The 15165-nt window shown below is 51.3% G+C and overlaps 2 protein-coding genes across 6 annotated transcripts; one reads left to right on the forward strand and one right to left on the reverse strand.

Annotated features, from left to right (window-relative positions):
* The first annotated feature begins 16 nt into the window (after positions 1-16).
* On the forward strand, positions 17-8041 carry Dvl2 (dishevelled segment polarity protein 2). Of its 4 annotated transcripts, none has more exons than XM_026390581.2 (15): positions 17-447; positions 2991-3060; positions 3339-3484; positions 3599-3708; positions 3828-3963; positions 4092-4182; positions 4291-4360; positions 4447-4586; positions 4682-4758; positions 5357-5424; positions 5612-5740; positions 5833-5964; positions 6077-6256; positions 6673-6891; positions 7034-8041. In XM_026390581.2, the coding sequence occupies exons 1-15, from the start codon at positions 254-256 to the stop codon at positions 7480-7482; spliced, it is 2211 nt and encodes a 736-aa protein (XP_026246366.1). In that variant the 5' UTR covers positions 17-253; the 3' UTR covers positions 7483-8041. The 4 variants fall into 4 exon arrangements, with proteins under 4 accessions (XP_026246366.1, XP_026246367.1, XP_026246368.1 ...); XM_026390582.1 differs by having other exon boundaries at positions 3599-3696; XM_026390583.1 differs by lacking the exons at positions 2991-3060; positions 3339-3484.
* A 75-nt stretch (positions 8042-8116) lies between these two features.
* Acadvl (acyl-CoA dehydrogenase very long chain) lies at positions 8117-13489 on the reverse strand. Of its 2 annotated transcripts, XM_026390585.2 has the most exons (20): positions 13331-13489; positions 13175-13250; positions 12834-12899; positions 12675-12747; positions 12503-12567; positions 12269-12403; positions 11702-11846; positions 11317-11446; positions 11092-11217; positions 10535-10733; positions 10175-10279; positions 9651-9737; positions 9499-9561; positions 9308-9409; positions 9136-9233; positions 8986-9058; positions 8825-8897; positions 8667-8739; positions 8498-8573; positions 8117-8424 (listed from the first exon to the last, which is right to left on the reverse strand). In XM_026390585.2, the coding sequence occupies exons 1-20, from the start codon at positions 13390-13392 to the stop codon at positions 8284-8286; spliced, it is 1968 nt and encodes a 655-aa protein (XP_026246370.2). In that variant the 5' UTR covers positions 13393-13489; the 3' UTR covers positions 8117-8283. The 2 variants fall into 2 exon arrangements, with proteins under 2 accessions (XP_026246370.2, XP_026246371.2); XM_026390586.2 differs by lacking the exon at positions 12834-12899.
* Positions 13490-15165: the final 1676 nt, after the last annotated feature.

The raw sequence follows: 15165 nt of genomic DNA on the forward strand, positions 1-15165 counted from the left end.
GAGAGGTGGGCGGGGATCTGAAGAACGCTAGCGTCGTCGGTGGCGGTGGCGCGCGGCCGCGGCATCCGCGGCTCTAGGTCGCACCCTTCGGCCTACCGCCACTTCCCCACTGCCTCACGCCTTTCCTTTACTCATCTCCCGCACTGAGCGGGTCCTGGCCGCGCTCTCGCTCGTTTGCGGTGTGCGCAGGCGCGGCGGGGGCGATTAGCTCCATTGGGTGGGCGGTGGATCCCGGGAGCGCGCGGGCGAGACCATGGCGGGTTGCAGCACAGGGGGCGTTGGTGCCGGGGAGACGAAGGTGATTTACCACCTGGATGAAGAAGAGACTCCCTACCTGGTGAAGATCCCTGTCCCTGCTGAGCGCATCACGCTGGGAGATTTCAAGAGTGTTCTGCAGCGACCCGCGGGCGCTAAGTACTTTTTCAAGTCTATGGATCAGGATTTCGGGTGAGCGCGAGGCCTAGACGGGGGAGCACCGGGTTTTGTTTTTTTTTTTTTCCCAGTGGATTGGGCGATATTGAGATGCACAAATCTACACTAGGCTACTTTGAGATCTTCTGCTTCATGGTAGAGCAGATTGTACTATGCTTGGATAGATTGGTTGTATCTCAGGGCGGACAAAATTATACTTGGAACAGAGAGCACACGGAGCTACAGGAGGACAGCCTGGGCTATACTAAACCAGTTAAGAGAAGATTAAACTGCACTGGGAAAGATACGGGCATTTTTTGGGGGGAGTGGGGATAGTCTGGACTGCACTGAGGTACACTGTCTTCTGGTAGTTTGGTAAGCTGTAAGCAGTCCTGTAGCTCACAGGCTATGTAGGGATACTCTGGAATCTGATGTAGTTTGAATTATACTGGGGCAATTTGGGATATTCTGGCATTTACTAGGACGACAAGATTGTTTTAGGACGTTTTAATCTATTGTAATGCAAAGAAGGTTCCATAAGGATGTTCTAGGCTGCCCTGAAGTAGATCATCCTGGAGAAACTTTGACCATTCTGGATTTTACTGGGTTGGTTTTAGTTTCTCTTGGTACCAGACATGGTTTTATTGGGTCACTCAAGACAGGCTGTTGGGGGATAGTCAGTACAGACAGCTGTATTGGGATATCATAGTCTTATGTTCGTGCAGACAGCTGCTTGTGGGAACAATGTAGGCTGTATTAGAATTAGATGGGCTATCTTGGTGTGATTTGGGAACTTCTGCGCTAGGCTGGAACTGCAAATAATACAAGTGAACCCATTTGTGGTAGCCTTTGGGACTGAGTCCTCAAATCCACCTCAGAGTTTTTGAAGGTACACTGCATTAGGTTGGGATAATCTGGGTTGGCAGAAGCTGGTGGGGGCAGGGTGCAATGGTGTCAGGTAGACAGAGGTGATTTGCACCTGGATGAGGAAGAGACTTCCTGTCTGCTGAAGATTGCTATTCTAGCCTAGTGCATCACCCTTAGTTAGGAGAACTGAACAAACTGGACCCTACCTAGAAAGACTGTTCAATGTTGAGAGGCAAATATTATCTTGGGAGTTATCTTGAATTTAAATCAAGGTGATTCTGTTGGTCAGCAATGTCATCTTGGGTATTTTGTTTAACTTCTGTGCCTTGATTTTTTCTTATATGAAATGGAGCTAGTCATAGAGTGAAATACTTATTACTTCAGGTGCATGGCACAGAGTAAATTCTTGGTGAGTGGCAATTTTCATTGTTAGTATCCAGGCTGACTAGTCTATAGACTAGGTTATAGTGTTATAGAAATACAGATCTTGGAGTAGACTGAGTTTCACTAAGATTGAGTAATGCTGGGAAGAATATTATGAACAAATTGATAGAGACTGGGCTGTGTTGTCACATCGGTACCAAATGGATTAATGGAATATATCCAGGCTCCCACATCATGTTAGGCTAAATGGTTAATCAGACAAGATGTCCTAATTCGAGGGTGAGGGTGTGTTTAAGAAACACTCATATTTGACATATTTATTGATTTAGTTTATAGATATTTTTTCATGCCTGCTAAAGTTAGGGATGGTGCTCCAATACATGGTGTTGAACAGAATAGGTGTTGATGATTCAACGTGGTGGTTGAGAAGAATGTACAAATCCAGTCGATTTCAGGAAACTTGTGGTAGAAATGTTCCCTAAGGATAGGTTTTGAAATCCGTTAGGCTGAGCAGATTGCTTAGTGTAGTGTTTAGTGCCATGTGAGGCACAGGGGAATGGGAAGCTCTGCTTCCCCTCTCTTTAGACGTTCTGTGCATAATGAGAAGGTATTATTGTCTTATCTAATGGGTGTTTGTATTCAGGCAAAGACTACATATTTGGACAGCTCTCTGGATGTGAGTTAGAGAAAACTAAAGGGAAGTGAAAGAGTAGAGACTTGAGGACCAAAGCCTTTTTTGGGCAGGTGTATAAAGGGATGGGATTGGGAAGATGCTGCCAGCATGGCTCTTAAGTTAACTGTTTTGGGTAGCTGGGTAACCACAAGGAATAGCCTTTGAAGTTGGATGGAGAAGTTGAATCAGACCCAAGAAAGTTTTTTTTTTTCTCTTTTTTGGTACTGGGGATTGAACCCAGGGGTACTTAACTGAGTCACATCTTCAGCCCTTTTTATTTTGAGACAGGGTCTCACTAAGTTGCTTGGGGCCTCTGCAAGTTGCTGAGGCCGGCTTTGAATTTGTGATCCTTTTGCTTTAGCCTCCCTAGTTGCTGGGATTATAGGCATGCATCACTATGCTTAGCCCAGGAAAGTTTTTGGAGCAGTTCTCTGCTCCTGAAGATGAGCTGGGGAGAGAAGGTGAAGTTGGGAGAGGGAATTGAGTCTGGAGATTCTTAATTGTGAGTGAGTGTGTGTCAGCATAAGAGCAGATGACTTGGACAGAGCAGGAGAGAGTTAGCATCTTTGGGATGGATGGAGATTGGGGGAAACTTTGGGGATGAGGGTGGGGATAAACTAGTTCAGTCTTGCTGACCTCTCAGGTCTCTTGGTAGGGTGGTGAAGGAAGAAATTTCAGATGACAATGCCCGCCTCCCCTGCTTCAATGGAAGAGTGGTATCCTGGGTAAGGATACTCATTATCAAGCTGCTCTAAGCCTCTTATCTGTTTCTATAGCTCCCTGTTCCCAGTTGTTGGCAGTGCTGGCTTCCTGCTTCCTTACCTACTTAGAGAGCCAGCAGGAATCCCTCAGCCTTCTCGAGCCTCTTTGATTGGCTGCTCCTCTTTTGGGTTCTTTCCCAGGGTCTCTGAGATCCTATCCCCTTTCTGATCCTTTCTCTTAATTCTTTCTCTTATACCCCATCTCCCAATGGAGTCATGTTTTCTTATTTGCACTCTTTTAGCTAGTGTCATCAGATAACCCCCAACCCGAGGTGGCTCCCCCAGCCCATGAGCCTCGGACAGAACTGGTGCCTCCACCCCCACCATTACCCCCTTTGCCACCAGAGAGGACCAGTGGCATTGGGGACTCAAGGCCTCCATCCTTCCAGTGAGTCGTCTGCATTCTAGAGTCCAGGGGAAAGAATCTAAGCCCTTTGGAGGGGAGGCCAAAGATTTGGAGTTCTGTTCTGATGTGGGTTGGAAACTGTCTCTGCCCATCTAGCCCTAATGTGTCTGGCAGCCATGAAAATCTGGATCCTGAGACAGAAACTGAGTCGGTTGTGTCACTGAGGCGGGAGCGGCCTCGAAGGAGAGACAGCAGTGAGCATGGCGGTGAGGGGGGCCAGGTCCTGGAGGCTGGGTAGACTGGGAGCTGGGAAGAGAGATGGGTCTTAGCTTTGATGAGGGTGAGGGGCAGGAGCCCTGAACCTGAGGTTCTTGTTCTTACACAGCTGGTGGCCACAGGCCCAGTGGCCCCTCCAGGCTAGAGCGCCACCTGGCTGGGTATGAGAGCTCGTCTACCCTCATGACCAGTGAGTTGGAGAGTACCAGTCTTGGAGACTCAGATGAAGATGACACTATGAGCAGGTATGGCTCCACACCTCTTCCCAGGGCTTCTGGCCCCTCTCTTTCCTCCATCCCATCAGTCCTCATTATTTCTCTTGGTTCCATGACCACTTCTGCCTGTGAGAGTTCTACCTCTCAACTGTTGTCAGGTTCAGCAGCTCCACAGAGCAAAGCAATGCCTCCCGCCTCCTCAAACGCCATCGACGGCGGAGGAAACAGCGGCCACCTCGCATGGAAAGGGTGAGGGGATTCTCATGAGACAAGTGGGCTTCAATTTAGGCAGTCCTATGGTACAGAAGCAGCCTGGGTTGCTGAAGGGCAGTCCAACTCCCTCCTGTCTCTCCACAGACCTCATCCTTCAGCAGTGTCACAGATTCCACCATGTCTCTCAACATCATTACAGTCACACTCAACATGGGTATGGTGGGGCCTGGCTGGGGAAGGGGAGTACCTGGTGCCCAGGGTTCTTAGGGCTTTTCTTCCTCACATGGACTCCCTTCACAGAGAAGTACAATTTCCTGGGTATCTCCATTGTGGGCCAAAGCAATGAGCGGGGTGACGGAGGCATCTACATCGGCTCCATCATGAAGGGAGGTGCTGTGGCAGCTGACGGACGCATCGAACCAGGGGACATGCTTTTGCAGGTGTGCTGGGGTGGGCTACTGAGCTCATTCAGGCAGGGACCCTTACCTCTCCTACCCTGGCACCCTGCACTGACCCCATTTCCCTTCACTTCCAGGTGAATGACATGAACTTCGAGAACATGAGCAATGATGATGCCGTGCGGGTACTGAGGGACATTGTGCACAAGCCAGGGTAAGCCTCTGAGCTAGTCTCAGTTTCTTGGGCCTCCTGTTTATGCCCTTTTATTTTGTGTTTTGGTAATTCAAGAAGTGGGACGATGTAGCCTTCAAAGGTACTAAGCAAAAATTGAACATAGCAAATAGTTGTAGAGTGACTTCTATGTCACCACTACCTAGGTCTTGGAAAAGAAGGTTGCTGATAGCTCAGAGATGCCCCCAGTCCCTTGTTGTCCCTTCCCATCTCCAACCTCCTCACTCCCATAGGGGTAAACATTACCTTCACTACTTACTTAGTCAAGAAAACTTCCATTTTCCTTGATATTTTTATCACCCGTGCATGAATTTTGTTACAACGTGGCTCACTGTTACCTGTTTTGTGCTTGGTGCATATGGGATTATACAGTGTGTAGCCCCTTATTTCACTCTGCAGTGTTATTAAGTTACCCATGTTGGTGAGTCGTCCATGTTATAGAGCCCCCTACCCTCATTTTCTTCATCGCAGCCATGTGTGTGCTCCTCCCTTTCTGTCTCAGAATTCAATCTTGTTCCAGGCCTCAGCCCTTCTGAGCCTCTTCCCTATCCCTCCTTGACTGGCCTTTTCTTCCCCACAGCCCCATTGTGCTGACAGTGGCCAAGTGCTGGGATCCCTCCCCTCAGGCCTACTTCACACTCCCCCGAAGTGAGTAAGACTTAGACTGAGGCCCTAATCCAAGAGAATAGGGGAGCTGGGAGATGGGGCTGGGTCTCTAGGCTATGGGGAATAGGATGGGGAGGATCAGGGGAGAAGAGGAATCAGAATCCAAGTTTGGGATAGAGAGGACTGGCTTTCTGAGATTGAGACATGATCTGTGGCTTGCTTTGTCCAGATGAGCCCATCCAGCCAATTGACCCTGCTGCCTGGGTGTCACACTCAGCTGCACTGACTGGCACTTTCCCAGCCTATCCAGGCTCCTCATCCATGAGCACCATTACGTCTGGATCCTCTTTGCCTGATGGTGACTCCACAGTCCATCCCCATGGAAGGTTGGTTGGCTGGCCATGGGTGGGAGTGGGCCCTGTCCCCTACTTCCATTGTCTTCTTTGTCAGGCTGTGAGGGCCGGGGTCTCTCTATTCATATGGACATGGCATCTGTGACTAAGGCCATGGCAGCTCCAGAATCAGGACTGGAAGTCCGGGACCGCATGTGGCTCAAGATCACCATCCCGAATGCCTTTCTGGGTACCACTGAGCCTGGGCAGGTGGCATGGGAATGGGACGAAGCAACCAAAGCCAAGAGGGGTGAGGGCAGGATTTGGAAGGAGAATCTGAGGCTTTTTTCCACCGATATTAGGCTCGGATGTGGTTGATTGGCTCTACCATCATGTGGAGGGCTTTCCTGAACGACGGGAGGCCCGCAAGTATGCCAGTGGGCTTCTGAAGGCTGGTCTCATCCGACATACTGTGAATAAGATCACCTTCTCTGAGCAGTGCTACTATGTCTTCGGGGACCTCAGTGGCGGCTGTGAGAGTTGTAAGTCCCCATCACAGCTCTGGGAGACAGGCGTGGCCTGCCTTTTCAACCCCAGAACAGACTAGAAATTGCAGTCAAGGTCACTGTGAACAGTGACCAGCAAGATGCGTCCTGCATTGGCTGTGAGTGAGAGCTGACATTCACCCATGTTTTGCTGAACAAGGTATGCACCAGGTGCAGAGCTGTGGCTCCTGGGGACACTTCTTCCCTAGTTTCACAGCAGCATATGGACTAGTGGTGACCTTGGCTGGGACCCTGCCCTAGAATCTGTTGTTTTTTTACCAGAAGCCCTTGTGACATTTGACCCCCATCATGGGTGGCTCTGGAGAAATGATTCCCAGTTCCTCTCCATTCAGTGCCTTAGGTTTTTGACTTCTTAAAACAGTGATTTCTTACTCTCTTCCTTTGTGTTGCAGACCTAGTCAACTTGTCTCTGAATGATAATGATGGCTCTAGCGGGGCTTCAGACCAAGACACCCTGGCTCCTCTGCCTGGAGCGACCCCCTGGCCCCTACTGCCCACCTTTTCCTATCAATACCCAGCCCCGCACCCCTATAGCCCCCAGCCTCCACCCTACCATGAGCTTTCATCCTACACCTATGGTGGGGGCAGTGCCAGCAGCCAGCACAGTGAGGGTAAGTCATTCCCAGATAGCAATACAGCCAAGGTCTGAGTGTATAATGGAGGGGAACCAGGGAGGAGAGGCTGGAACAGGGGCTGGAGAAGCCAGAGGAAGTGGGCTGAGTCTCACTTCCCCCGTCCTCTCTTTCCCCATAGGGAGCCGGAGCAGTGGTTCAACAAGAAGTGATGGGGGGGCTGGACGCACAGGGAGACCTGAGGAACGGGCCCCTGAGTCGAAGTCTGGCAGCGGCAGTGAGTCTGAGCCCTCCAGTCGGGGGGGCAGCCTTCGGCGGGGTGGGGAATCTAGTGGGACTGGTGATATGGGCCCTCCTCCATCTAGAGGCTCAACAGGGGGTACTCCCAATCTTCGAGCCCACCCAGGGCTCCATACCTATGGACCTCCTCCAGGCATGGCTCTTCCCTATAACCCAATGATGGTGGTCATGATGCCCCCACCCCCACCACCTGTTCCTCCAGCAGTGCAACCCCCAGGTGCTCCTCCAGTCAGAGATCTGGGTTCTGTGCCCCCAGAACTAACAGCCAGCCGCCAAAGCTTCCATATGGCCATGGGCAACCCCAGTGAGTTCTTTGTGGATGTGATGTAGAGGGCACCCTGGGGTCATGTTGGGTCTGTACCCTTGGCCTGTCCAGCGTCGGCTTGGGTGTCCCTGTTCTGTGACTTGTCAATCACCACCTTATTGTTCCTTGCAGTGCCTGGGCTCAGCCTACCATTTCATTACCACTGTAACTTTCACCAACAGTGCCTGGTCCTCCCCCTTCCTTCAGGGGTAGACAAGGGACCTTTGGTTATTTTTAGCTTTATTGTTTTTTATAAGCCTTTTGGGGGGTTGAAATAGACTTTTTTACATTTTTGGGAATTTTTTAAATAGACATTTTCTTTTTTGTATGAAGAATCCCTGTCTTCTGGGCCCCTTCTAACCCCAGAATGTGACCTCTTCTTGCAGTTGTCCAGTCAGCTCTGCCCTTTGCAGGGCCAGGGGATGATCAGTGGTATACTGAGAGGAGGAAGGGGGTTGGGCATTCTAGACAGCAGTCCAAGGAAGCTGGGGTATTTGGTATTTGGGGGTTGTGTAGCTGCCTTTGTTATTCTATTTATTTTAGTCACTTGTATAAAACACCAAATAAAGCAATAGAGGCAAACTCCCCACGCCTCTGGCTCCTTTCTTTGGGAGGGAGGCAGGCAGAAGAGGGAAAGAACTGAGATACAGTAGCAAAGCCTGAATTGTTAGAAACTTTATTATTTGTGAGGCAGTTAAGTGCTTTTGAGATCAGGCACAGTCCTGGAAAAACAAGGTCTTCATGGCAGACCAAGGCCCCCAGGAAGGGGGCTTGCTCTCTGGATTGAGAGAAGGCACATAACCAGGCCAGGTCCTGGTTGGGAGTATTCAGAATCCAAGGGGATTGCTGGTGACCACACCACCCCGCTCCACCAAGGCCTTGGAGATGCTTTTGAAGTTACGGAAGAGCTCTTGCTGCCGAGGGTCAGACAGCAGAGCAGTCATGTTCTCTTGGATCCGGGCTGCAGCCTGTGGAGAGGGAAGGAGGGGGTCAGGCCTGTGCCTTGAATGCTCTGCCTACATTGGGTAGTCCAAGACTTACCTCAATACACCAGCTGTCACAGAGCATTTTCTCATGCTGGGCTGTAGGGTAGCCCTCACTCAGGGATCTTGAGGCCCTGGTGAGGAAGCAAGAGAATATAACCCTGGGCTATGATCCTGGCCCAGCCCCACTGTGGCTCATGCCTCCCACCCCACCTCTGCCTCCTCACCTGGAGAGAACCACCACCATGGCATAGAGGTCAATGGCCCCATCTGCCAGACGCTGCAGCACAAACTGCTCATCTGTCAGGTAGATTGGGGTATATGTGGTTAGAGTCTGAGGGAGGGAACAGCAAGGGGAGGGGCGCACAAGACAGAGCTTACTCACTGACAATCCCCTTCTTGTGCTTTATTAGCTTGGCTTCCACCACAGTGGCAAACTGCTCCAGAGCCTGCACTGCCTGAAGAGATGGAGAATGGTCACAGGGCTTGGAAGGGCCATCCCCGTCAGCTCTTGCTTTGTGCTCTGCTCTACTCCTGACCACTCACCAGCTCACCGCTCCGACTCAGCTCTGGGTGGACCACTCCACTGAGACTCAGGCCACTTCCCAGCCCTGCCCGCCTGGGAGGAAGGGGGAGAAAGACTGGTTAGTTCCACAAACCACCTTGCTCTCCCCTGGCCATGGCTCCTGAACTTACCGCCTCAGCTGTTTTCCTGCCTCTCCTAGCAGAAGGCCAGCATTCCCAAAAGGATTCTTTAGGGCACTGCTAAGCCCAGAAAGTTCCTTTCCTTTATCCTGTTGGAGAGGAAGGTCCAGTAGTCAGAACTAACTGTCCTCTCCACCTTCTCTTCCCAATTCTCCTCTCTTACCATACAGCCCTGCAGAGCCACAAAGAGCCGAAGAATGTCGTTTGTCCCCTCAAAGATCCGGAAGATGCGAATATCTCGGAGTACTCGCTCTACCCCAGGCTCCTAGCACAAAGGAAAACACAGAATAAGTCCCTATTGAGATGTGCCTATCCACGCTGCCTGGCTACCCCTTGCAGAGGACCATCCTGTACCTTCATGAAGCCCATGCCCCCCATGATTTGGATGCATTCGTCTGTCACTTTCCAGGCTGCTTCCTAGGGATAAAGAACTAGATGAGATTATCCTGGAGCTGAGGTCTCAAAACTAACTCCCCCCCCTCCCCCAGTCATGCCTGGGTCCTCACCGAGCCAAAGATTTTGCTGATGGCAGCCTCTATCTGGAAGTCTGTGGATCCCTGGTCCATGTTGGCACTCAGCATGTAAGCCATGGACTGAAGTGGAATGGTTGGGATAAGGCAAGGAAAATTGAAAAGCGTTGCGTTAGATTCAACCTCAACATCCAAATCTTGAAAACTAGGTCTGACAAGCTTCTCATGGCCCTTGCATCCACCTTCCAACTCTAGTCAGGTCAAACACATGTAAATATTTTGTCCTCCAAGCTGATGCATTAGGGGATCCAGGCACTGGACTTCTTGAAAGGGGTGGAAAGTAAAGGGTGGGTTGGGGTTAGAATTGTGCTACCTCAGGGAAGCACCTCAGCAGAGCAGCAGCACTCTACCCCTTCAGAAGCTGAGCTGACTATGCCTCCCCGCATCCCCTAGGGCATTGGTGTAAAGCTGGAGACCCACTGCCCCAGGTGCTGCTGGGGGTTGTAGTCTGACCCGACTGGGAAGAAAACCACAGGGAGAGGGGCACAGGAGGCCCTCACCTCAGTCACATACTGCAGCATAGCCATTCGGGCCAGCTTCTCCTGGATCAGCCCAAAGTTGTAAATTTTGTCCCCAAACTGGGTACGATTAGCAGCATGATCCACCTGGAAGAGGGCACACCTGTCCCACTGTTGTCTGCTGTACCCAGGAGAGGGGTTAGGCTTAAACTGGAGGGACAGATTTTTGCCACAACCAAGAGGTCAATCCACATTGGATGGAGACCTAAGCTAGCAGGTCTGGAGCTGCTGGCAGGGGAGGGATCTCTGGTGTAGGGAGTGCCTTCAAGGGAACAGGGATATGTGGAAAGTGGGACATTGTGATTGATTCAAGCTAGCTAGGAATTCAGGCAGGGTACTCACCGCCTTCGCAATGATGGCTTTCATGGTGCCTGCAAGGGTTGCAGCCATGCCAAACCTTCCATTGTTGAGGATATGCACAGCAACCTTGAAGCCTCCCCCTACCTCCCCCAGCACATTTTCTGATGGCACCTGTACTCCATCAAAGTACACCTCTGCTGTGTTTGAGGCTTTGATGCCCATCTTCTTTTCAGGGGGCCCACTGTAACAAGGCAGGAAAGCTGAGGTGTAAACAGGTTTCTATAGGGGAAAAGGCCTCTCCATTCCTTAGAACCAGAAGAAACTGCAATTCATAGATTAAAGGTACAGGTAATATTGCTTGCATGTCATATGGGTTACAGAGGTCTAGCTGTGTTCTGCTATCCTGTTGGGACTTGGTTGCTGAAGCCAAAGTTTTAGGTCAGTTCCATACACATATATATTGCCTGAAAGAGAATGGTGATGCCCACCCTGCTATGGCTTTTGCACACCCCCCAGATGACTTACAATATCTGTTTGCTCTGGAGCCCAGTGGTGCTCCCAGCCCTTGGTCCTACCACTTCCTCCCCAAATCCACTTACTGGGTTACACCTCCAAAGCTCCTCTCCACCACAAAAGCTGTGATCTTCTCCTTTACAGCCCCTGTGGCTGCATCTGTAACTGGTGTCTTGGCAAAAACTGTGAAAATATCTGCGAGGCCCCCATTACTGTGGGAGAATGAGGGGGTGGTGGTCAGAGTGGGGAGAGCTCAGAGCAGTGGGGAGTAGAATTGGGCTGAGAAGAAGTAGGTAGGAATAGGAGATTGCCTGATCCAAATCTTGCTTCCATTTAGGGTATAATATTTTCCACAGGGGCTGGGGACAGCAGAGCTTCGGATGGAAGCTGCATCTGATCCACTTGAGGGCTCCGTTAGACAGAAAGCAGCCAAAGTCTCCCCTGTTGGGTAGAGTGCCCTTTTACCAGAGGTCCTCATGGGCATCAAATTCCCCTTGGTCCTCTTTCCCATCCCCTCAGGCAGCTCAATACCCTAGCTATATATTCAGTTTCTCTGCATTTTCCCATCAACATACCGTGGTGCCTCCCCAGGATCTCCTGAGTGATGTACCTAGCTTTGTAGTGATCTAAATACCAACTGGCCTAGTTTGTGCCAAGCCCAGGACACTCTTAATCCAAATCTTAAGATTTTCTTACCAGATGCCACTTTAGGGAGGTATTTTTCTTTCTGAGCCTTTGTGCCAAAGAGTAGGATGCCTTTGAAACCGATGCTCTGATGAGCCCCCAGGGTAACACCCACGCCAAGGTCATGCATGCCCACGATCTCTGCCAAACGAGCATACTGGAGAGGAAGCAGGCATCTGGGGCTGTAACTGGCTGCATGGGGACCTGCCCTTAAGAGAGTATGGGCAACAGGGCAGGGCCTAGGCCATTTTCCAGAGTGAAGAAGGGAACTTGGATCATGAAGAGGGTACAATAGGATGCTTTTTGTCCTAGGTCTTGATGGGAGGGAGGCTTCCTACAATCCTATCAGAAGATGCTACCTTGTCAGGCAGTCCCCAAGAATGAAGGGTGAATTCCATGGTCCTAGGGGACTGCATGTAGATTGTATTGTTTGGAGGACTGGGTTGCATACATGGCTGTAAGAGTCACATTCCCACAGGCCCCAGGGCAGTTGCTTGGAAGGGACTTCGGCTTTAGGGGTGAGGAAGCCAGGCTGGAGTAGGGTGGGATATTGAGAAATAATGAGAAGGCTTCCCTCACCTGGGTGTTGCAGAGGCCCACACCACCCAGCTCACTGGGCACTTGCAGACCAAAGGCCCCCAACTCCTTGAGACCCTGCAAAGTAGTTTCCTCCACCCTCTCTAGAGTATCATTCTTCGCTGGATCATTCACCTCCTGGGAAAGGGACAAGATTCTAAGTCCAGGCTTGCTTCCTTTAAGCTTTTTAGCATTTCTGCCCACCCCATTAGAGACAGTGCCCCAGTCATTCTTCACCTCGAAGAAACGGGCCACAGGCCCCACCAGCTCTTTGAGAAACTGTGTCTGCTCTTCATTGAGTACTGCAGAGATGGGGAGGGGAAAGACAGGTCAGTCAGGCGAGTTGGGTCAGGCGAGTTTGGTGTGAGACTGCCCTGTCCCACCCGGTGTTGACTACTCCTTCCCTTACCGGATGGGTATGGGAACACCTGATCAATGGTGAGCTGGCCTTTGAACATCCCCACAGCAAAGGACTTAGATTCCTGGGCAGGGAGAAGAGGATTTCAGGGAACTGATTGGAATAGGCCTATCCCTGGCTTAGGTAGCCCCCCGCCCTCAGGCCACATACCGCCTTGGTAGGTTTTTCCCTAGTGGAAGCATCAGAGGATAGGGAATCTGACTTGTCCAGAACAGCCTGGGGAAAGGAGTGGTTAGCTAGGCCGGGGAAGGGGTTTCTATTGTGTCAAAGAGGGGACTGGGGAAGAGCTGGTTGTGGGGGTTGGGTGGACCTGGTGCCTTTCCCCTAGTTTCACCCCAGAACACCCTGGCTTGCCCTTTCCCCTACTTTCGGAGTTAGAGCTGTCAGCAGGTGACTGGGACGAAGAGGGTGACCCCTGCTGGTGGCAGGGTGGTCAGAGCCTAGTCGCAACCCTACTCCCACACCCCTTCCCAAGGGCTGCTGTCACTTACCTGGGCGGCTCCACTGGCATAGGGTCGCTGAGCAGTGCTAGGCCGGGGCGGTCCCTGAAGTACACTGGGCCACAAGCTGTAGGGAGAGGGGGTTCAGTCTTGGTCTGGTCCCATGGCAACCGTCCCCAGTCCCCGTCCCTCCTGTCATACACAGACCTTCGACTCCCCAACCTCAGCAGCTGCCGCCCTATGCTCGGAGTCATCCGAGACGTCTGCATGTCCAATCCGCTCCGGCCGCCACTGTTTGGAGCGCTGACCTCGGTCTCTCGTCCCGCCTGCCCAAGTCTGGGTGCCCGGTCCCTGACTCATCCTCCACAATGCACCGCGCGGTGGTAGGCGGGGCTTCCGGGCGCCCTGTCATCTTGGGAGTTGTAGTTTCAGGGCGATCCCAGGCGCCTGAATTCTGGCTGACCTGGAGTGATCTCCAAGTGTCCCTTGACTTCCCCTAGTCCCTTCATCTCGCCTATCCGAACTAGAATATAGTCTTCTGAAGAGGTGATGGAATAGAACGCTTAGGCAACTGTAGCCAGAGGAATGGAGGTAGACTGGAGGGAGCACTTCCCAGGTGGAGTTAGAAAGCAGGGACTGGGGTTGTAGCTCAGTGGTACAGCACTTGCTTAGCATGTATAAGGCTCTGGGTTCGATTCTTAGCACCGCATATAAATAAATAAAATAAAGCTTCATTGACAACAACAAAAAGAAGAAAAAGAGGTGAGAAAAGTGAAAGGTGTGAGGTAGGTAGAGTCAGAGACATAGAAAGATGACTCTTTGGGGTCCTTGTGAAATCTGAATGGAGGATAATGGTGGAGAGGGAGGAACTCAAGCTGGGAATGTGTTCCATGCAAATTTTCCTGAGACCGAGGAGGTGTCACTGATTTTCAAAACTCCTGATTTCATTGCCTCTCCCCTTCCTGCCTCTGAGAGAGAGTTTCCTTGTCATTTCTCTGCCATGTGCCCACGTTAGACCTCTGGACAAATGGATTCTTCCCAGACCTAAGAGGGACTGTAGAAATTCTCTTGCTCTCATGTCCCCTCCTCAAACTTCTCTGGCTCAAGAAGTCCCAAGAAATATATACCCCTCTATATATACCCCTCTTTCTTCGATTCTCACTGGAAGGGAGAGAGGCCTAGGAAGGAGAGAGCTGGGTTCAGCTTCCTTTCTTTTTGAGCTGTTGGAGCCTTTGTGGGAAAGAACCTCTTTTTGACCCCTTAGGAAAGTGTAACTTATTGTGCCTGGTTTTGGGGAGGGGGGGAGGGAGGGGAGCAAGGTGATTCCTGGAGCCTTAAGGAGGAATGGGACAGTCCATTTAGAGACTGCCTACTTTGCTTAACAGCTAGAATTGGGTGGGGACAAGGCAGCTCAACCCCAATCCAGGCGGATTAGGGAGATTAAAGTGAGAGAAGAGAGAGATGTCTCAGAGACCAAGAGGTGAAAAATAGGGATCGCTGTGGAGGGGAGGCCTGGGAGCATAGTGGGGGGGGCTGGGACTCAGGGATCTTTATCTATCCCTGAATCTTTTCATAGAAAAGTCTGGAGAAATTAAGGTGACAGTGTTAGTCTCTTTCTGATCTCAATCCTCCATCACTTGCTTTTTACCAGCTCCCAGGTCAGCCCTCTGGCTCCTGGCCCCTCCACTACTTCGTTGGGCACCCCCCCTCCTCACAGTACTGCATAGTGACCTATTCCAGGCCTTGCTGGGTGAGTAGCCTCAATTTTCTGAGGGAACACAGTGGAAAGGGCTAGCCTGGGCTTGTGAGGCCAAGTACTGAACCTTGGGGCTGGTTGGAGCCTAGACAGCATTTAGTCCAAGCTGGAGCCCCACGCAGGGTCATCCCCAAGTAGTTCTCCATCAGGATCAACCGGCCTTGGCTGAAGGACCTCCTCCCTTGCAAGACAAACAGCAGTGATGGTGGCAGGGGTGTCTGGGGAAGCCTGGGGTGGGGGAGGATAACTCATTTCTGCTCCTGTGACAGACATCCTGGACTATTAT

This window comes from Urocitellus parryii, chromosome 7 (genome assembly GCF_045843805.1).
Source record: "Urocitellus parryii isolate mUroPar1 chromosome 7, mUroPar1.hap1, whole genome shotgun sequence".
In the NCBI taxonomy this organism is placed as follows: domain Eukaryota; kingdom Metazoa; phylum Chordata; class Mammalia; order Rodentia; family Sciuridae; genus Urocitellus; species Urocitellus parryii.

Excerpts from the sequence above, each read along its gene's own strand:
- Dvl2 (XM_026390581.2), top strand. The coding sequence starts at position 254 with ATGGCGGGTTGCAGCACAGGGGGCGTTGGTGCCGGGGAGACGAAGGTG. Across the intron at positions 3,709-3,827 it reads AGACAGCAGTGAGCATGGCG|CTGGTGGCCACAGGCCCAGT; the intron begins GTGAGGGGGGCC and ends GTTCTTACACAG. Across the intron at positions 3,964-4,091 it reads GAAGATGACACTATGAGCAG|GTTCAGCAGCTCCACAGAGC; the intron begins GTATGGCTCCAC and ends AACTGTTGTCAG.
- Acadvl (XM_026390585.2), bottom strand. The coding sequence starts at position 13,392 with ATGCAGACGTCTCGGATGACTCCGAGCATAGGGCGGCAGCTGCTGAGG. Across the intron at positions 12,568-12,674 it reads GGTGTTCCCATACCCATCCG|TACTCAATGAAGAGCAGACA; the intron begins GTAAGGGAAGGA and ends CCATCTCTGCAG. Across the intron at positions 10,734-11,091 it reads AGCTTTGGAGGTGTAACCCA|TGGGCCCCCTGAAAAGAAGA; the intron begins GTAAGTGGATTT and ends GCCTTGTTACAG.